Source organism: Vanacampus margaritifer, chromosome 4 (assembly GCF_051991255.1).
Source record: "Vanacampus margaritifer isolate UIUO_Vmar chromosome 4, RoL_Vmar_1.0, whole genome shotgun sequence".
NCBI classification, from domain to species: domain Eukaryota; kingdom Metazoa; phylum Chordata; class Actinopteri; order Syngnathiformes; family Syngnathidae; genus Vanacampus; species Vanacampus margaritifer.
The window spans coordinates 8,949,014-8,971,814 of NC_135435.1; the positions used below are offsets into that span (position 1 = coordinate 8,949,014).

Below are 22,801 nucleotides of genomic sequence, written 5' to 3' on the forward strand. Positions count from 1 at the left end.
TCAGAGAAATATTGTGAAATCCTGGAACATAACCTGAAGCCGTCCTTTGTTGGGGTGTGTTCAAAAAATCAATGCGGCAGTACATCATTGCGGGCCTCATTAGGAGGAGAGACGCAATTTTGGGCGAGTAGGAGAAGCCCACAGTAGACAAGGAAGTAGGTGGTAGCATGTGGAGGAACATTAGTTTAGCGATAAGAAATTGGTCAAGACGTTCGAAGCCACCGGGTTGTCGCGCGTATCTTTGATTTACCCGTTCAACGGATGAAGCTTCGCGGGCAAAAGGCATCGAGCTAGCACACCACATTGATCAAAACAAGCCCCCCGCCCCCAGTCAGGCCACCGGGTCATCGTGCATCTCCTTGACTTTCCCATTAACCGGATGAAGCTCCGTGGGCAAACTGCATCGAGGAAGTACGCCACGGATCCACACAGTAAACATCAGGAAATGCACCTTCGGGGGCAAGCTGCGTCGCCATCGAGGTGAGCACGAACTTGGTCCCATGCTAAATTTCATAACTTCAAGATGACCGCTTTCACTGTCCATCAGCCCATGTCATATGATGCCTATACTATCTATTGCCTTGTTAATTATGTAAATGTAGAGTTATAGATAGCATTGCAGGATAAGTAAAAAAAAAAAAAAATGAAAAGAAAAAGGGTCAGTTCAGCTAAAACCACTGAATAAATGAAATGATCAAAGATAAATTGGGATGCTGTGCAGAATAAGAAACACAAGGCTTGTGGTAATAAATGCAAGTGCAGCAACAAAAAAGTATTTTTTGTAATGTACCTTTTTCTTTACATTAGATTGTGAATCCAGCACGAGAACCATTAAAGCTCCTCCTGTTGCAGTGTAAAGAAAGGTAAAAACTTTTTTTCTTCATATTGCAAGAAGTAAATATGTTCATGGTGATTTTTATTTATTAATTTTTTTATTGTGCACTTCAGGTAGCAGAAGTCGAGATGATCCTTGGATGTCATCATGCTGACATTGTAGTATGCATCATGTTGCACAAAGGACAATGCTTTCACCTCTACCAGAAAGTATGCGTCATCTATGTGGATGAGACTGCATACATGCACACACGACTGTACACATGCACACGCGCTTGTAAATAACTCAAGTCTTCATAATTTGGAAAAAAATTAAAATTGTAAATAGATACTTGGATAATTTTGTAGTTATATAATTGTGTTTTTTTTGGCATCAATATATATATTTTTCTGAATTGTTTGATGTTATTTTGAAGAAAAAAAATACTGTTTATATGTTTGACATGTAATAAAAACAAAAAGTATTGCTGACAAAGTTGAATTTTTACTTGAAATGCATCTTTTCACGAAACCCTTTTTAAAAAAACAAACAGGATTTTCGGTTAAACTTGCCTCTCTTCTACTGCTGATTACTCAAGAATGACAAATGCTAGAGACAAACTTTTTGTGATGAAAGATGAGGGTTTAAGCTTTTTTTCGGTAGGTCCCATGTTTAATACCCATAGAACACAATATTATGTAGGCCGTCACAAATTGGTTAAAATCCTGTAAAATGGCTGGCACTGAGGGGATGGCAGCGCTGCAAATGGCTGGCATTCAATAAGTTTAAAAAAAATAAATGTATAAAGCATGGCTGCCGATGAAATTGAAATTGCATACTAATATCACTTTCCTGAATAAAAAACAAACAATGAGTTTGAGTGAAAAATGGGCCATCCTGGCAGGATGATCCCTTTATTTATTTATTTATTTTTTAAATCTAATATAATTTAATATTTAAGTACGCACCCGCCCCCACCCCACCCCCAAAATGGCCAAAAATAAAACTCAAACAAAAGAAAAAGAAGAAAAAAGTATCAGATCGCCACCAAGGTATCGGAATCCGGATTGGATCGTGACAGAAGTGGATCGTCCAAGCCCTAAAAGATAAATTTGCAAAAATATTTGACTAAGAACTGTCTGCATCAAGCAGTAACTGGCAAAACAAGCCAATCATTTTATATAACTTTAAAAGAAGACATTGGATAAAAAAGGCTTTTCTTTTATGTGAGCATTATTTTGTTCAACACAGAGGGTCCGGCTCTCATAGTGACGGCGGCTGCAGGGCTCTACACTAACTTTTACACTAACTTTCTTTAGTTGGTCGCACCACACAGTATTTGCTCACACCCTTTTTTTTGGGGAGGTGCAGCATGAACATATTGAACATATATCACGTTATCTGTCGAGTGTTACTTGATCAGTTTTGATTAAAATAGACCCACCTGAAAATGTAATACATCTCTAATAATGTACTAATGTACATTATCGGTAAAAATATTGCAATATCAGCGAAGATTTTTTTTGTTACATTATTGGTTAAATTATTACATTATCGGGTTTTATTATATTTTTGAGTAAGTGCAAACTTTATTACATTTTAAGCGTTATTACATTATAGCGTGCTACAAGGCTTCCAACAGTCGCTGAGAGTTGAGCAAGCTCTGTTGGAAGTGTCGATTGATTGTCATTGTGTCTTGTAGTGTAATTAAATTGCATTCGTTCTTGCAACTAGTTTCTTCATTAGCGCATGAGCACTGAGCAGAGAGATCCACTGCCAAGAGTTGAGTTAGGGCACTACAAAATATATCACACAGGTCTATCTGAGAGAGTTTGTTTTGAGAGTAATTGTTAACTGATCAGTGCCCGTCTGCCTTTGCTACATGTCCAAGGAAACATGTTAATTTTAGGGGTAGCTGTGATTTTACTATTTACCACTAGAGGGTACATTAGTCTGACAAGCCAGCAGCAATGCTCTGGCCAGTAAGTGGCCTTGCTAATCTCACTTTTGTTTGTACCACACTGTACTCAGAAACATCCGGCCTGAAAAATTTGAGGAAATTCAAAATAGAGTATGTCAAAAACTATATTAACCTCAAGCTTAAACATATGTTTAAACTCAAAAGTTTTTAATTAACCAAGTAAAAAAATTGTGTGACAAATTTGGTTGGCCTGACAAGGAAGAATTTTTTTTGCAAAGCAAGTTTGTGTTTGTTTTCGTTTCTTTTTATGACTTGTCTTGAGATGAAAAATCTTGTGTCTGTGTGTTGTGGTTATTAATTATTATGTAATGTAAAAAGGGCATGATAAGATGTTGCTTCACCTTATGCCTTTTCGATTGGCTTGCTTGCTCAGAAAAAAAGTTCTGTTTTATCTGTATTTCTGTTGATTGAGGCTGATCGAATAAAATTAACCAACCAACCAGTAATATAGTGAAAATTAATGGAATTAATGTTTACTGTACAAGTCAATTTACAGTATGTGCCCCTAAATATTCAGCTCGTTCTCATTTTAATATGGAACCCTACAGTGTCCTGCCTACAGATATGCTGCACTAAAATACTGTACTGTGATTCATTAAACATGGAGGATCGTAAAAGTCGGTGAAATGACAAGAGTGGCCCTAAAAAAATACCACTTATCACGTTATGAAAAGTCCGTCCATCCATCTATCCATCCATCCATCTATCCATTCATTCATTTTCTTAACCGCTAGTCCTCACAAGGGTCGCGGGGGGCGCTAGAGCCTATCCCAGCTGGCTTCGAGCAGTAGGCGGGGTACACCCTGAACTGGTTGCCAGCCAATCGTAGGGCACAACCGTCCGCACTCACAATCACACCTATGGACTTGGAGTGTTCAATTAACCTGCCATGCATGTCTTTGGAATGTGGGAGGAAACCGGAGTACCCGGAGAAAACCCACGCAAGAACCGGGAGAACATGTAACCTCCACCCAGGAAGGCCGAAGCCCGGACTCGAGCTCACGTCCTCCGCACTGAGAGGCGGACGTGCTAACCAGTCACCCACCGTGCCGCCGTTATGAAAAGCCGATATATATATTTTAACAAAAATTTCAGAGCCCGACCGATATGGAGTTTTTTCAGGCCGATTTTTGGCAGAAAAAAAATACAGATTAATCTGCAGATTAATTTAAAAAAAAAAGTTAAATGCAAAAAATAATGTTATTTTGAAGAATTACTTCATGCATAGGTCAAATTCCATGTACAAAAAGATGACTCTCATTCATTCTTCTCATCTGTCTGGTCCGTCCGTGGGCATGCTCCGTTAAAAAAAATCAAACCAGAATTAAAAAATCTACCAGATTTTAAAGTGAAAATTGACCACCGGTTCACAAAACACAACGAAATTGCAGATGTTTTCCAGTTGTGTTATTGTCTATTCATCTGACGTACTGCTGCGTGCTGCACTCCTCTCCCCCTCCCCTCCAGCCTTGAACGAGTGGCGGGTAAGGTTTAGGAGTGGTGTACCGCCGCTATATAAATGAATGTAGAGGAAACGCTGAATTTGTTTTCATAAATTCTTAAATCCTCCCACCAAAGTGAATGTAGTGTATTTGATTGTGATTGCTTTAATATAAACAATATCTATTTGCATTAACAAGCTGCCTAGCGCTTCCCTATCATACTTTGACATTTCCTGCCGTAATGTCATCGATTATAAATAGATATATACGCTATGCCTACTATGACCATTTTCAACACCATCGTCATAACCTTGTGAAACCACATCTGTAACATCAGTAGTTTGGCAGTGTCAGTTTACATATTAGCCTTCAGCTTTATGCTTGTGTCCTGGCAGGGGGCTGTTATTAGATAACTGTCTTTTCTATTTGCTGCCAGTGATTTCATCCATCAGGACATGAGAGACCTGTTAGTCCAGCTCGGAGAGAGGCAGGAAACCAAAGTGTCAGGAAGAATTACAGCCTGCACTGAGGGGATTGATAGCATGAGTAAAGGATGACAGAGGCCTCATGCTGAAATATTTCCAGGCAAAAAAGAATGTGTGATTAGTTAAACACCTTGGATGTGTCAGGTGATGTTATGCTCCCAAGGTCACTGTGTTTAAATAGTAACTTAATATGGTGACATGCTACCTTTTGCATGCAAGGCATATATAATCTTTTCAACAAAACATGCAATAGTGTTATTACCTTTCCCTTCAAAAACAAAGAAGCTGAGCAGTATTTAACCATTTTGGTGATTGTTGGAAAATTAACTGAAGTCTGAAACATCATAATATAAAAAGCTTTTCCTTCACAGTTGAGGAAGCAGTATCCTTTTATCGTGTTTTGCTAAAATGTTTTTACTCGGGATGGGCATAGCAATTGTTAAGAATTCGTATGATTGTGTCTTGTATCTTGAAGCAATACAAAAGCAGCAGTTGCAATCAACCTTTAAGTTGAAATGTTTAATTGTTTGAACACATTTGAGTCTTTTGAAAGAAATTCCCAAAATGCGTCTTGGTGAAAGAAATTCTCAAAATGCATTATACGACTTGCACTGCTTGCATTAAAACAACCACCATGGAAAAACACATGGAATGAAGTTTCTTAACTCATTCAAACCCAAAATCGTATACATATGTTTTTAATACTTTGTCCTGCACTCCCAAAAACTTATTTATACGTTTTTATGTTTTTTTAATGCTAGAGTATACAAAAGGCTTTGATACAGCTTCTGACATGAAGAGATCGCTTAATGGTAGTTATTACAAAAAAAACGGCCAACAGGTGGCAGCACAGTATAAGAGATCAGCCAGGGCCATGGTGCAACAAGCTCTTTTTCCATTGTTTTCAACAGGCTTTTTTAATAAAGATGCAACTATATGATGAAGCTATATTCTAATGCTTATTGCTGCAAAACGGAAACCGATACAAACATACTTTATTTTCCTCTAATCTTTCTTTTGGTAGGTTCCATGTTTTTATAGCAATAGAACAGAATATTCTGGGGACCTTGCAAAATTAGTCAAAATCCAGTAAAAGAACCGAGCGAAGGGGGGTTGCTTCAGTGAAAATGGCTGGGAGTTAATATGAGTTAACATGTTGTTTTGCTAACACCTCTCATCCGCCCCCAGTACGAGTAATTGGTTTACAAGGATGTGGTCGTGAGAAACTGCTTTGCCATCACTAGTTTGTGTGTCCGTAATCCACAATGGACGGATATCATATGGCAAGTTTTCGGAGAATGTGTGTTTTATTTGTCGATATCGCAGCTTAGCTCTCTTTGAAAGCAACTAGGTTCTTTTTTTGCTTGCTAACAGTCCTATTATTAACTAGTACATAAACAGACTGACAAACAAATACACACACAATCAACTCGCGTGAGATATTTACGTCATATGCTCTACTGTATGTTGTGTGGCTAGGTGCCATTTTGGCACCTTTGTCTCCATGCTAGGGTGAGCAGCTTTCGTAAATTGACACCCACTTCTTCATATGTCATGTCATGTGGAGGAGGATTTTGTGCATGTTTGTGGATCTGATGGCCGCTCTGTTTACACCACTTCTGAGCAGAGACCAGTAACATGAGTCCGCTCTGACCTGAAAATTGTGTCAGTTAACTACCATACTCATCGCTTTCACTCTTATTTTTATGTGACTTTTCATGTAATCAAGTGAACTCTGAACTCTATGTCTGTGGTGTTATTAGTATGTAACTGAGCTGCAGTCTCAGACAGCTGGTTGTAAAAAGGTTGACTTTTAACCTTGCTACTGTGGAACTCTGATCGCGGGGCTTTGCAAAAGCACCTCTCTCTCTCTCTCTCTCTCTCAACAGCAGCCTTTGCCAACTAATATGCTATGAGTGTCCATGCCAGGACCCTTTTCCAATGTGCAAACCTTAATCCACCTGTGACATTATTTGCAGATGAAAACAAGTAAGGGATACGGTGGGGGTTGTAATGTAAGCAGTGTCTTTTAGACGGCCTTCTTTCGTGCTGGGAGTGGAGACTCTATAGCCATTACTCACGGTGCAGTAATGTGCAGAATGTATTCTTGGCTCCTGTCTTCCAATCAGTCACTGTAGAAAGGTTTGCAAGTCAAAAAAAGAGGTAGCCAGTCTGCTTGCTGTCTGCACCACTGCTATTTACCAGGGAGGGGGTGATATTTTAAACCGGAGAGCCCACATATTTACCCCATTGAGCTTGACTGACCTTGCCATTTGCTGGGGGTTAAGGCGCATGAGACCACTGACAGTGAAAAGAAGCTGGGAAAGAGAGAGGCTCTCTTAATAAGCAGCCTGCTTCCAGTGTCTGCAGGCAGACTGAAAGCTGTCCAAAGAAGAGGAGGAAGACTGTCAAAAAGAAAACTGAGTAAGGCAACTCGTGTAAGATTTTGACGAGCGTGGCGGAAGACATTTGGTGGAGTTGAGAAGTAGCCAAGCTGAGCTGACTTTCCCCCCCGAGGAGGAGTTGCAGTTGCCGGCCAGGGCAGGTCCCAAGGCTGGCAGGGGCTGGCCCTACTGCTTCTCCACCTCCATTTCTTTTCTCCTCTTCCACTCTTCCTTATCCTCCCCAGAAGAATCGACTGCTGTGCAGTGCTGAACTTACAGGTAGAGCCTGTAAGGAACCCAGGAATGCTTGAATATTCCTCAAACGAAGAACAATCCAGAGGATGAGCCTTTCATAAGAGGACCTCTGCTTCAAAGTTCTTTTGTTTTTTTTGCACTCACTGGTTGAGTGCATATAGGAGACTTTTATACAATTTTTTTTGCCCTCCATTTTTGTTTTTTTAAAACCGGAATGCTGGCAACCTTTTCGGTAGCACGGTGCAAGGACCAGCTCCACTCACCCAAGATGAGTCGCTGGCTGAAATGCACCTCCATGCACTTTGTAGGTACTCCTTTCTAAAAACAACTAATAAAAGTTGCTTGTTTCATTCCTGTATAAAAGAAATGCTGTGATTGACCTATTGGATGGTAAATGGCAAAATGATTCAAAATGTATATGTTTTGGTGGCTTAGCAGTCAAATCTAACAATTCCATTCTCCCGCGCCGTAATTCACTTAATGTACAAAGAGTACCACAGTGTTTTATTTCACCTGGCTTTGTATGTGGTGCTTCCACAACATTGTTCATTTATATAAAACAACTACGCAATTACAAAAAAAAAGTTTGTAGCTCTTAAGCACGGATCACGTTTACGCTGTTAAACTATGTTCTGTTCAATAATTGTCCAATACTACATCTCTGATAGTTTTGTGTTGTTGTTGTCAGAACACAGACTGGAACAAGTACGATGATCGGCTGATGAAGGCAGTGGAACGAGGTGAAGTGGACAAGGCGGCTGCTGTTCTAAACAAGAAGGGTATCATCCCAACCAAACTTGACGTGGAGGGACGTTCTGCGTAAGTAAACACACACGCACATTTCCATACTCAGACAAGCCCAGTTACCGTCCGTTGACATACAGAAATAGCTCCTTTACAAAACACTTCCAATGTTCAATACCAAAACAGTAACAGCAACATGTTCTTGCGCCATCGCTTATATAGATTAGATTTTTTTTAAACTGTTAGCTAAGCTCTGAACTGCTTACTCAGAAATAGCTTGATACCTTTGTTTATGACCTCAAGGCTTCATCTCCCGATTTGACCCCCTAAAAATTGCAATAAAATCCTCACGGTTATGTAGGTTTCACGTTTCATATCTAAACCATATATATATATATATATATATATATATATATATATATATATATATATATATATATATATATATATATATATATATCTCCAACGTGTCCCTTTAAATGGCCATCTGCCACTGGAGGTCAGTGTAGGAGTTGGTCTAAAGAATGTTTGTGGCCTCTCGAGGCTTGACCACACTGGCCATGGGCTTTTTGGATAGTTCTTACAGGAAATGACAGCCCAAAAATTCATCTTAGATCTATTGTGGTGTTCACTACATCAAGCCAGACAGATGTTTTTGCTCAGATGAAATCTCTTACTGGAATCAGTTGACATCGCGAATGACCATATTTTACATGGTTACATTTTTGTCAGGGAGCCTCCCTGTTTTGTGCAAGCAAAGCTAGGAAAACTTAACTCCATGTTTCATGAAATGAATGCAGTTTAACCCTCACTATATTGTGGCAATCTTTGGCCTCTTCGAGATTGTGTAAAAAGACTTATAATAGAGTTATAATAATAACACTTTAGAAGCTCTGATTCTACAATCATTTCCAGTCATCTATGTAACTTGCTTTTTCGGCACTGCTGCACAAACTGGCAAAATATTAAGTGTGCTCTTCTTAATTTTCTCATAATAATGTGCTGGAATTTATCAGTACTGAGTGCTGTAACCTGGGTGCTGGATTGAAATATAAGAAAATAGATCATCATCCTGTTGCATAATCTGTCTAAAACAAAAATGAACCACAACTGCTACTCGGCAAATCTACATTTAGTTCAGTGTACCACACAGACAAACATGTGTCTATGGCATTCTGGCTGCTGCAAAGGCCGTGAAAGAATGTTGAATGGAGACCAGTGGTTATTAAAGACTACTCTGGGGGAAACTAATTACAAACTGCTAACCCATTAATTCAATTTTATTTGTGCTGGATTAGTATTGTGTAGAAGTAGTTCATTTAAGCGCCCAGCTGGGTAAACACAGTTAATGCCTGCCATGGCATTAGTAGACTAATTCGCCACACCTGCATAAAAAGTGCAGATGTGATCGCATGCCAATAAGGAGTCAGTTGCTAAAATCAATTTGATAGCACTTGATGCCTGCTCATTCAACGCCATACCTACTTCCTGTGCTTCTGTTTTTATTTAGGTTAGCAGTGTTTTTTTATTTCTTACTTTGGCAACAATATGTGCTTGTGTCGTCAACAAGGTCAATGTTGAATTAAAGACTTGGGGCCCCACCGTATTCTCCCATGTGTGTGTGTGTGTAAGTCACACACACACATTCTCCCGTCCACTCAGGTCTGTCATTCATGCCATATTTGTAGTCTGTCAAATCTGTGTAACTCCACATTCTCTGATGGGTTTGCGTACTTTTCCTCTCATGTGCTGTAAAGACTAAGTTGAGCTTTTTCCCGTTGGTTGGTTTATCACCATTAGCGCTCTGAAACAACTCTGCCAACCCCTCTCCTATTGTATGTCATAGCGACCCTGCTCGTGATTTGAACATTTTTTTCAATTTGAGGCATGGCGCTGTGTGTGACAGTACTCACTCATCTTGCACTTCGCCATTCGATTCGGCACAGCATTTAATTGTCCGTCCTGCAGCACATACACAAATAGGTTTGCTAACAGTGTGCTGCCCTAGAAATTCCTGAGCCTGATATGGCTTTTTCAGTAAAACCTCAACACAAATATGGCTCCTTCCTTCTTTGCTTTGTATTCACCACCATGGTTGTGTTTTTGTTTAAATTGCACATCTTATTCTCTTCCTGTGGCAGCGTCACATCCCCACATAGCATATATCTGTATAATATACGTTTCAGCATTTTTGTGTGGACCCGCACATTCCTCGAAACTAGCGGTGCGAATTGCCTAGTACCTGGCGATTCGATCTGTATCACGATTCATACGCCACGATTCGATTCGACACCAATTAATCCCGATACAAATCAGATATATTTTTTTTTAACTCAAATTTAAAAACTGAAAGATTTGTATGAAAATGTATTTATATGAAACTGTGAGCCACTGTATTTAACAAACTGGTTGCAATCTCTCTCATGTTTGAACAGCATTGAGGCTTAATGTTCCATTAATATAACATTCTTCCATGCTTAAAGTGTGAACCCTAAGCCCCTATCCCACTGAGTTGCGAGTGTTGCCGAACGTTGCGAAAATTGCGAGTTCGACAGGGTTCGGAATTGGTTAGAATATGTCACATTTGTGTTATTTCTAGTTGTCGGCATTATCGCAAAGAAATTTTGAACATGCTTAAAATTTCCTTGCGATAATGGCGACAACTACGAATAACTGCAAATCCATTGTTTCAACAACACTCACATTTGCTCGTAATTCATCGTAATTTGTCATAAATGTGTCGTCAAAGTTCTTTCCGAGGTCCCCTTCATAAATTCACTCTGACGCCAATATACTACGGTGAGAGAGCGTTTGTTTTCAGGCTGAGCGTGCTCTGTTTGGAGATGTGCGGCTGTGCCTGCAACAGCACACGCATTGAAATCACATCTCAAAAACGAAAAACAAAAAGCTAGTTTGGAGACATGTGTTAAACATATTTTCTAGTTTGTATTTTATGTTTTACAATTGCTCAATGTGCCCCAGCCCACCACGGGCAGCACTGACAGTCAAGCAGGGTGATATTCCTCCAAAACGCATGCAGATGTTGCCGCGTGGGTATAGGCTATAGGCTCTATCAATGGCATCTGACTCCCTGAAAAATGAAAAAAGGTTTAAGCTGATTAAGTGTCAAAATGATGACATACTGACATTACTTACTGACGTTACTGTTATTGTTATTATTGTTCATGTCATGATGACTCCCAGCCGCTATAGACACAAAACATTGTGTCAAAAAGAAAGAAGAAAAAAAAGCGACTGCTTGTTACCTAACAATTTATGAGTAGGCCTACATGTGCAGACATGTGATAACCATAGTCTGGAAATATTAGAACGAGGAACTTGCAATATTTTTGACAATATTCAAAAACGTTAACTATTATTATTATTATTATTACATGAATGTGCGGCAGCGCTTCAGTCCTAAACATTATCCAAATTATTGCTTCGTTCTAATATTTTTAGACAATGATTAACATATGTTTGCACATGTACTCATAAATTTGGTGGACAATCAGTCATTGTTTTTATTCATAATACCACCGTAAGGGCTGGTTGCGCATGGCTGTGTCACATTCTACTGCAGTCACACCTACAAATGTCTTTTTCGCCCTTTCTTTCTCCAAGGAAGAATATGAAAAACCTGACTGAGTGATATCTAAATTATGGCAATATACTTGACGACACGTCACGGCGATGGCAAACTGGACAAAAATGTCCAATAATTACATCCTCTAATATAAAGGAAAAGAAAAATAATAATTTTAACCTTTTTTGTGGGTCAATTTTACTCAAATTTGAGGTTAATTTGCACATCTCAAATGTCGCTTTTACATCGCAAACATGTCGCACGACGACAACTTAATATTTTTGGGCAATGTTCTCAATTCAGTGGGATAGGGCTTAACCCTAAATAAGACGTTATGTTGAATACTTCCATAAAAAATTGTTTAAACATCGATTCGGCCGCATATTAAATCGATACGAGAACCACGCGCTGTAATATCGATAGCGATATATTGCTGAATGGATTTTTTTTAACACCCCTAATTGAAACCATTCCATGTTTAGAACGGCTTCCATGTGGACATGGCTTCTATCAATAGTCTTCCACAAATTTCAGGGACGTTAATGAAAAATGTAAATAAAAACAGAATACAATGATTTGCAAGTCGTTTTCAACCTATACAAATCATATTTAATGTTAGAACGGATTATCACTAATTTGCTTTTTTTTGTTTTGCTTTTATTTTTGGGAGGGGTAGTACATATACTCTTATTCTGAGATTGCTCCCTGCAACACATTCCAAAATAGCCAGAACAGGGTTAAGACCCCCCACACCCAAAAAAAAAACCTCAGTTTGGAACATTGCTCAGGTGAATAGGTTAACTGAAAACAGGTGAGTGTCATGACTCATGATTGGTTTTAAAAGGACTGTTGTTCACAAAGTGGTGAACCTTGCCCCGTCCATGCTTGTGAACAACAGCGTTTCCAAATAGTCCAACAGTTTAAGAATATTGTTTCTCATCATACAATTGAAAGGAATTTATGGATCTCTTCATCTGCAGCCCTAAATATAAAAAAAATGATTAAATAAAATAATAAAAGATTCAGAAAATCGGGCGAACATTTCAGAAAGTCAAGGTTTTGAACGATAAAGTAAGATATGTTTGAGGGGGGATGAAGAAATTTAAATATTTCTTCATCAAAGAAGCAAACATTAGTCGTTTGTTGAGAGTCGGCAGCAGAGTGTCTTGTGGCAGAGAGACGCTCTCAAATGGCGTCATCTCATGGTGCATTCCCCTGCCAATATTGGCAATTTGAATTATGAAGTGCAAAATATGAAAACGGCAACCCTCGACTATTGAGCAAATGAAGTAAGAATGGCAAAGAATTTCACCTACAAAGCCTCAACAATTAGTGTCCTCAGTTTCTAAATGTTTGAGTGTTGTTAAAAGGAAAGGTGATGCAACACGGTGGTAAACATCCCCCCGATCCAGTTTTTGGAATGTATTGCAGGCATCAAATCCATCTATCTATCTATCCATCCATCCATTTTCCTAACCGCTTATCCATATTGAGTGAATATTTATTGACAACTATACATTTGACAATTATAACAATGCCTGGTAGTGTTTGTGTGCAAGTCGCAGGCAAAAGCAATACACCTGTTTACACTTTTTAAAGGAAGCATTTGCATTGCGTTGCATTAGGAAAATATCAGAAATGACCAGATGTTCGGAATTGTCAATTAGCTTTGGTGTCTTAAGAGAAAAAAGTGTCTTGGCATTGCATACAGGAGAGCTGAAGGGTTATGTGAAGGAAATGTGGGAGTTACCAAATCAAATTTAATACACAACTTTGAGACATTTTTTAAGTTGGTGTATCAGCGTACATATTATGTTATTGAAGGAGCCTCCCCATCCTCAAGAGAGGTTCAACTACAGTTTACCAATCTCTATCCACAATCTAAAAATAGCCACCATATCCTGTAGACTGCCAACCATAAAACTGCCCAAATAGTATGTGGGGCGACAACATGACATCACTGAATGTGCGGTCTTGAAGCCCAGAATTATGTGTAGCCTTTTTACGAAGCAAGTTTGTTGGGTAACAGCTTGCATCTATTTTAACTTTTATCTATCTTTTTATCTTCAGTTATTACATTCTTGGCAGCCATAAGGTGCCTTAGCATTCTTTGTGTGGAGTCAAATGACTTACGTCCCCCCTCAAACTAGTTTCTGCTTCTGAGGTGTTTACTTGGTGAGGTGGAGACCCTCCAGTGCTCCTCCAAGAATCAGCCTCTCTGGGCCATCATCGCTGCTTTTAATACTCATTTGGGTGTTGAGGTGACAGCCATGCTGTCGCCTTGGCAGATACCTTGGGGTTAGTGTATAAACAGATTCATGTGACTAGATGTGTTATGGACTGAGGTCAGTTTACACACCACAAATGCTTTACTGAGCAGCCAGTGGTCTCTCTTTACTGCTTTAGGTCAAGTCATTGCAGAGTCACAAATCTTTGCTGTCCAAGGTGGTCATTAAATGCATGTATGTAGGAGTGTTGTGCATTAGATCTCATTATCTTTTTGGAATCTGTACGACTGTATTCCTCCAGAATAATTTCATACCACAAAAAGTGAACAAATGAAAACAAATGGCAAGTTAAAATGCCTGATAACGTAAAAAAAAAATGATGCAAAGTGTACACACATTGAATGTGGCAGCTGTCAGGTAGTCTCCCTTGTTGCCATGGCTTCATCACGGATCATATCTTTCTGTATCTCCAAGGTTTCATCTGGCTGCAACACGAGGACACTTGGACTGTCTCAATCTCATCCTGTCACACAGTGCAGATGTCACTGCAACTGATGCCACTGGTGAGTCCCTGCGCAGTGACACCGCTATACTACTTCTGTGCAGTGTTTTACTTGACTTGCAGCTTTGAGATTTGCAGTATTTCACAGTCAAGTTCAAATGTCTGTCTCCTTATACAGTATGGAACTAGACTAGGGCAATTATACCTGGTCACACCCGTAAGGGTTTTGTGGACCTTTGGCTGATGAGTATGTCAGCTTTCCAGAGGGTTAATGCGTGCAACTGTCTTCTTAATGGGTCTTTCATGACTTCAGCACATATACAGTAGGGTTCTTTTCCACTCTCAACCTTGTCCATACATACCTGCTGCTGTGACAGTTGACAATATAACAAACAAGGGGCATAGCCTTGTTAAGTATTAAGTATTATTATACACTATACAGTACTCTTACAGAGCTTCTCGTTTTTGTTTTCTTTTATATTACATATTATGCAGCCTTGAATTTATGAAGGGAACGTTTGCTCTTATTCAACATCTTAGTTTGCTTTTAAACACACAACCAATCCAACTACTCTTCAGAAACAATTTTTATAAATAATAAAGGGTATTTTTTTTTATCAATTCCTGACATTGGTTTAATATTTTTATTTTCTTTGTAGGTAAAAATGCTCTTCATCTGGCTTCAAGAAATGGCCATTCACTGTGTGTGCAAAAACTCCTTCAGGTAGAGTGATTTGGTGTTATTTTAAGATTCTCATTTGTATTATGTGTTGGGAAGGTTATGGTTTTCGTCATTCCATTCCATTTCCAATTGATGTACACTCGATAGACACTAGGGGGTCTAATGATACAAATTTTTATGATAAGAAACTCACAATACAATAATTATCACGCTATTTTGGGCTCATAATATTGTTAAAAAAAAGAAGAAAAAAAGCTAATTTTAAAAATAAAAGCACAATATTGTGATTTTGTAAATAATAACAGCAGTGACAAAGAAATGTAATGTGTAAAGTATAATGGTCTATAGAATTCACACTGCTGTATTCGGCTGAAGCGGGTGACCATTAATGTTTTTTGGTGGAGATGTTGAAAAATATTTGCTGGTATGACAAAGTTTATGGGAGGGATTATAACCATATTTCCGGTTAGAAAAATAGTTTTGTCCTTGTGAGGAATAATCAGACCAGGCTTTTTCTTTGGATTGTTTAATTTGGTTGTGTGGGTGTGGTTTCTGTAAAACAAAAAAATACAAATGCAAACAAAAAATAAATATGAGCAATTGCGTGTTAATGCTAATTAACTGAGGTCATAGTTCAAATAGTACAAGTAACATTGACCTCAATGTACATACAGTCATTTTTGGACTACAAGCCGCACCTGACCAACCAACCAACCCGCGCTAGCTAAATTTGGGGAATACTACACAAATAAGCCGCACCCGACTGTAAGCCGCAGGTGTTTTTAATGTTGCCGCACCTGCTTCCCGCTACTTTATTTTACTACTTTACTTTATTTTCCATAATGAGGGTGCAAATTGTCTCGCTCTCGTTCTGTCTCTCCTACTGTATTTGGTCTCACTTAGTTTGTTTTGCTCTGCCTGATGCTCTTGCGCTTCCTTTATAGTGCGCCCCCTTATGATCTGATGGATAAGCTACAGCTTTGTAATAGCTGCAGGGTTGAATACAAGTGAAAAAAGTAGCGGCTTGTAGTCCAAAAATTACTGTAAATGACCTAACACGATATTGAGGCACTTACTTGCTAATGCATGCCTACATTAGAAAGTAAATTTGTGGAGCGATTCTAACGCGTTGCTCCCTTTCGTCTGGCGTGCGTCTTAAATGTAGGTGGCCAAAACATGCCCAATTAAAATTAAACTGCACTTGCGCTAATCACCACAGGGTGCTGGAACTGCACAAATGGAATACAACCTTGCCTTTTTAAAAGATGTGCTGATTGATCTGTGGCGTCTGTGGCTCAGGAGGTAGAGCCATTCGTTCAGCAACCGGAAGGTGCGCTGTTCGATTCCCGCTCTCTCCAAGTGTTGTGTCCTTGGGCAAGACACATCACACACATTGCCTCCAGTGCCACTCACACTGGTGTATGAACAGTGCAAATGTTTGGTGGTGGTCGGGGGGGCCGTAGTCATTAGTGTTGTTAGTATGCATGCAATGTGTATTATTGACTTTGAGGCCTTACCCTCAGACCATTTTCCTTTCAACTCCTTTAAATAATTATTGCAAAAATAACTTGAGCAAGTTGAAGCTACTGCCTACTGTATGCATTTACTTGTGTGTTTACAAAGAAGCTGTAATCTTGTTCCCTCATTTAAATGTACCCCCCTTCTCCTAAATATCCCTTTCCCACGGGGCAGTGATTTAACAGAAGTCATGCCTGTAGATTTCCAAAGTGTTGACAAGCCTTACAGCCCTGCTGTCCATCCTGGGTGCCGTCACCACTCCAGACATAGCAACACCAGCCAGCGATCTGTCTCAACCACCACAGTCTAACTTCATCATTGTCGTGTAGGATATCCCTCCTAGATGCTCAAACATCAGCTCCCCCTGCTAACCTGCTAACCCTATCTCTCCCTCCCCCATGGTCATTTGAGCATGATGCTCAATTTTGGCCCTTGTTACCAGAGAGAAGTGGATTTTTATAGTGCCTATGGGATAGGGGAGTGTCCGTGCACACTGGCACTCTACCCAGCAACATTAGTCCTCCTCCTGACCCTGTCAAAGCAGGTCTTCTTCACCACAGTGAAACAGTATGTCTTGCGGTGACAAAATCTGTTTACTGAAATGTCTTATGCATAGTATCATAGCCCTACTTGCCCTTAACTTGACATGCTAGCTGCCTCACATTTCACCGCCACCCCCCTAAAATAGTTGCTTTTGGCAAATTGTCTGCAGCAAAACTGGAACACGCTTTATTTACAATGTTAGTAGTAGGCTACGTGAACTCTTAAATGTTTGTGAATGCGGGTGTATACACGCATGGTACATTTGGTTAAGAGAGACAGTCACGAGTGTTAAATGGCATTATCAGTCTTTTCTGCAGTATCGTTTACGTCCCTACCATGGTGCTGTTGGAGATCATCATGTGCCACAAAAAATGATCTAATTACACCTAATTTATTTAGTTTTTTCACAAATATATATATATATTTTTAATGTTTCGCCAGCACTTTATTGTGACAGGGCTTCCATTATAATGCAGAAGTTACAGTAATGCAGTCATACAGCGGAATAAGTAATGGCTAGACGAGATCATCATTATTTCAGTATTCATACTTTTTGTGGCATTTTTGTTAAGTGGTGAGACGTGAGATTAAAAAAAAAAAAGTAAAATAGTTGCACTAATTTACAACCATTTCACATTTACATGTTTTAGTTAGTCGCTCACTGTTGAAAAATCCCTGTTGGCCTTTGTTCGTTATTTAGCTGCTGTTTCATAATACAGTAATGCATGGAGATAGAATGTGCCATATAATTTTTTTAATGCATTACTGCCATCTGTAGATATTGTTGGGAAATTAATACTAATACTTTATTTATTTTTATAGTTAACCAATCAATTGTTATTTTTGTTTTATAGAATGTCATTAATTTTCATCTCTTAATTTTATGTACCAGTAAATCATTTAGTACTGCGTTGTGTACAACTTGTGTGCCAAAAAGCAATATTGCACTTTCCTAAGAATGTTGTTGATAATTTAATGGTCAATTTTTTACTAAAGCTGATGATTAATGTCACTTCACCAATGTTTTAAAGTGCACCATGAAGTGCTATTGTCGTAGTGTATTATAATCTCTATTAAGCTTGTGTTTTACTTTTTTAGCATAACACTCCAGTCGGAAACGTGGACCTTCAAGGAAGAACAGCTCTACATGATGCTGGTAAGGTTCTGTATGTTTGTATGTATGTATGCTTTTTTGTAGCTAGTGTGTAGTTGACTGAGTGGATGGCAATTTTGTTTTCTCCACAGTCATGGCAGGTTGCTCATCCAGTGTGAAACTACTCTGCGACAGTGGCGCTTCTGTCAATGCCAGTGATTTTGTAAGAATTCCACCTCATTTGACACTATACACTGTAGGCTCAAGCCCAATTCGTCCCCTTAGCAGTTGTACCCTTCCCTATTTGCGATTTGTTTGGGGGGGCCAAGATAAAGGGTTTAAAAATAATAATAATTGGGCAAACACTGTTCAATAATTATGTCGTAGGCAGATACAACAATTGTTTACGATGTCGTTTTTTGTCAAATCATTACAATTATTCATCCATCCATTATCTGAACCACTTATCCTAAGGTCATTGCCTTTTTATGTAAATGTGTCTGGCAATTTAAGGGTAAAACATTTCCTGAAGGTTGAATGTTATTTTGAATTTGTTTATAATGAGTGTTTTCCTACCACATGGTAAGGTGGCTACAGTACATTTCATGGTGATCTAGTCCAGGAACACTTTTGGCAAACTGACAAAAACCCAACAACAACGGCAACAACCATTACGACACACATAACTGAACATTTGTAAAAACGGGAAAGATCTCAAATATAGAAATGAAATTTAAAAAAACAAGCTGTTCTAACAATGTAGGAATTGTATAAAACATACTGTACATATGAAAATTACAAATGATGATGCGTATAACTTTAAGAACATAAACAAATAATTGCTCGTTGCTTGTTTATCCCCATTTCCAAATGCTGCCCACCAGCACAAAGCATTGCAAAAATGTACTCTTAAAATTTGGCCTTTTGTGTTTTAAAATGATAGACTGTATTTTTGATGTCCATTTATGTAATGCTTGGTTGGATGTGTGTGTCATGTCTATTCTTTAGGATGGCAGAACTCCTCTGGTGCTTGCAACCCAAATGTGTCATCCACGCATCTGTCAGCTACTTGTAGAGCGAGGGGCTGATATCTCTGTACGGGACAAACAAAAAAAGTACGAGTCACAGTTGTCTGCATGAATTGACACTTTGTGAGAGCCTGAGCTCACACTAACATGCAAAATAATATTTGTTAAAATGTTAATGTTCTCTACTCATATTCTGTGTCAACAACACATTCCAACACAGGAAAAAGGTTCTTGATTTGTGGGTCAGGCAACCACTTATTGACACAAACATCGTTGGTGACGTTGGGCCAATTATTTGTACCTCTAAAATCGTCACTTTTCAGGAGACCCTAAAAACAGCATGCTCGTTTCAACCATTAACATTGCATCATCAAAGAGAGCAAACCTGTTTTCAGCACTTTAGATAGGTCAATCATTTGTTAAATTACACCCACACTGACCAATAGTCTAGATTTTTGAGAAATTATGTAATTTGCCAAATTGTGATTTATGAGATTTTGGCCCGACACCAGCGATACTTAGGTTATTGTTACTGCCAATAGTTTATAATACAATAAGGCTGATCTATTTTGGCGGGGTTGATATGTCACTTCTCACTATAATTTACTTGGTTTAATAGTCTAGACATTTTGTAATGAAATTGTATGTGTGTTGCTTGTTTCCTTAAGGTAGTAATGGCTGAAGCTCTTTTTTTTGTTTTCATCAACCTTAGAACAGCACTCATTCTGGGTTGCGAGTATGGCTGCAAAGATGCTGTGGAGGTGTTGTTAAAGAGTGGAGCTGATGTGAAGGACGTTGACAGCTTGGGTCATGATGCTTTCCATTACGCTCGGCTCAGCAAGAACCCAGAGCTTGTTTTGTTGGTCAAAGGCTACCTCGAGAAAGCCAGCAAAGGTGAGAATATGTGAGCGCCACTGGATGTATGCAAAAGCACAGCACAGGGGTACATCTAGACATTCTAAGGATATTTACCGGGGGGGGGGGGGGGGGGCAAATTACGTGCCCCAATCAGGGTGGCCAAAGACATCCAGCAATTACTATTCATTGTTCATTGATAGGGGGAGTCAATGCACAAAATGATGTGGTTTTATAATGCTAGTATGTTTTACTGTTTAGCACTTAAATATTTTTTCTTTTTGGCTTAACAAAGATTAATTCTAAAATGTGTTTGACTCTTCACAGAAAAAGAGGCAGCGAAAGTAGAACAGTGGAGGAGACAGGTAATGTGGCGTGCAAGAATTGGCTTATAAAATCAAACACATTTCACTCATGATTCTTTTATACTACTGATAGGTACCTACCTATAATATACGTAGTGTTCACTACTCACACATTTCAAAGGCTCTTCAAGGCCTTTCTTTCCTTTTTTCCTGTCAGCCTACAAAACATGCAGAACATACATCTGCTTGTATCCCTTACATAATTCTCATATTAACTCTCCCTTCATTTCTGTAGCTGTTACTTCTACATCAAAAACTGAATAATTGTTTTTTGATGTATTGTATAATTTTTTGCACATTTCTGCAATCACGTCACATTTCAAATCATCTTGAAGTGCACTTTTGAAACATTGTGTATCCCTTTTCTGATTTAGTGAAGTTCGGTCTTGCTGATTAAATATAATAATAATAATATGATTTCCTTTCCTCAGTCGATGGAGCGCTCTGACAGTATGGAGGCCAACCGAAAAGATCATATAATATATGTAAGCACAATCTTTTCTCATTCATGTTGCATTAACAGATGCAAATGAATATCTCATGTTAGTCTTGTCTATCACATTGTGGTTTTATTTCTCTTTAATCTTTGAACAACCAATATTTGGTTTGGTTCATGTTGTTGGAGGTGTTTATTATTTCTAGCTTTGCATTTCAGGACCTGGAGAGGCAGAACGAGTCCCTGCAGGAAACTCTCAGGAAGTACCATTTGGAGCAGAGGGCCCTGTTAGATAAGGTCAATCTGTTACAACAGCAGCTCACACAGGTAAATGCTTGTCATAGCATGCACTTAAGTTTTGTAGGACAGAGAGTTCAAAACTAAATACAAAAACAAAACCAAATATGTGTATGAAATTATGAATTAATGTACAAACCTCAATTGCAGTAAAGTTGGAATGTAGAGTTAAAAAATGGAATATAATGATTTTTAAATCATTTTCAACCTATATTCAGTGGACTACACTACAAAGACAAGGTTTTTCATATGTAAATATTCACTTGTTTTGAATAACATATTCCAGAAAACTGGGGAATTTTTAAACACAGCATTCTGTGTTTGTGGAATATGATTTAAGCAGTAACATCAAAAATCATCACAGTTGCCCAAAGGCTCAGTGAATGTCACATGACCAAGCCCAGAGATTAGGTGAGCCATAATTGGTCGTTGCAGGCATCAAATTCAAAATGAGAGAATATTTACAATTAAAAAACGACATGAATCAGTTTGAACAATAAATGTCTCAAGGTTTGAATTTTTTTTTTCCTTTGCAGAGCAGTTATTTTATTGGCTTCTAATTTAGAGGAACATTTTTTTGCAGGTTAATCCCATTAATTTATTAATCAATAAATATATGGCATTTAATTAATAAACAATCGTTTTTCTTTTTTTTTATAATTAATTGTTTTGGTTTATTAAATTCACATCGAGTAGAGCAGCAAACTGTATGTTCTTGTGTAGAAACATTTTCCATGGGGCAATTTCAAACACAAATGTAAATTACAGTTTAAATGTAGTAGTTTCCATGGCTTGTATAGTCTTTTAGTAAAACTAAATTGATTTAACAAAAAACTAACAAAACAAAAAGTAAGATCTACTGTAATGTAATTTTGAGAATTTTTATTATGCGGGCCTCAAAAGTCTCAATCAAAACTCAGGCTTCATTGTGAAAAACAAAAACAGATTACATAACTGATATTATAAATGTTTTTCAGGCTTTTTTTCCTTTCCTTTTTTTAAATTTATTTATTTTGTCGTCTGTGAAAAGTGAACTCGACCACCCAAATACATGATTCTGGTCTTAAAAAAGTGTGTGTTAATCTTAGGTTAGTTTAGCAATTAGGATGACTTCTCAAATAAGAGGTGAAATGTCTTCTAAGACAAACAGAGCAGTCTTATAAAATAAATATTGTCATTCAACTATATCAAAGGCTTTCTCAGCATTTAATTATAGTAGAGCAGTGTCTGTTTTCCCTTCCCAATTATACAAAATATTCAGCACTCGTCTCACATTGTGAAATCCCTGTCTGCGTACAATAAATCCTTTCTGATTATCTGCAATAATATCAGGTAATATTCTCTCCAGTCTCCGAGCCAAAACAAATCCACGTTAAACTAAATCCACGTTAAGGAGGCTTATTGGTCTGAGATTTCCGCATTCAGGGAATGGTTTACCAGGTTTGGGCCATAGAGTTATCAACGCTCCTCTCAATAAAACAGGAAGAATTACATTTTCATATGAATCAGAAAACATATCGAAAAGAGGGTTATGGAGTTTATTTTTAAATTTTGTATATATTT

At 38.3% G+C, this 22,801-nt stretch overlaps 1 protein-coding gene across 2 annotated transcripts in view; it reads left to right on the forward strand.

The window, feature by feature from the left end:
* The window catches only part of uacab (uveal autoantigen with coiled-coil domains and ankyrin repeats b), a 50,272-nt gene that overhangs the window by 15,352 nt on the left and 12,119 nt on the right, over positions 1–22,801 (forward strand). For both annotated transcript variants that reach the window (XM_077563879.1, XM_077563880.1), the window contains exons 3-12: positions 8,050–8,180; positions 14,394–14,482; positions 15,081–15,145; positions 18,263–18,320; positions 18,410–18,480; positions 19,266–19,372; positions 19,998–20,179; positions 20,468–20,505; positions 20,937–20,990; positions 21,161–21,268. In XM_077563879.1, the coding sequence (XP_077420005.1) occupies positions 8,050–8,180; positions 14,394–14,482; positions 15,081–15,145; positions 18,263–18,320; positions 18,410–18,480; positions 19,266–19,372; positions 19,998–20,179; positions 20,468–20,505; positions 20,937–20,990; positions 21,161–21,268 (903 nt within the window). The remainder of the gene's footprint in view (positions 1–8,049; positions 8,181–14,393; positions 14,483–15,080; positions 15,146–18,262; positions 18,321–18,409; positions 18,481–19,265; positions 19,373–19,997; positions 20,180–20,467; positions 20,506–20,936; positions 20,991–21,160; positions 21,269–22,801) is intronic.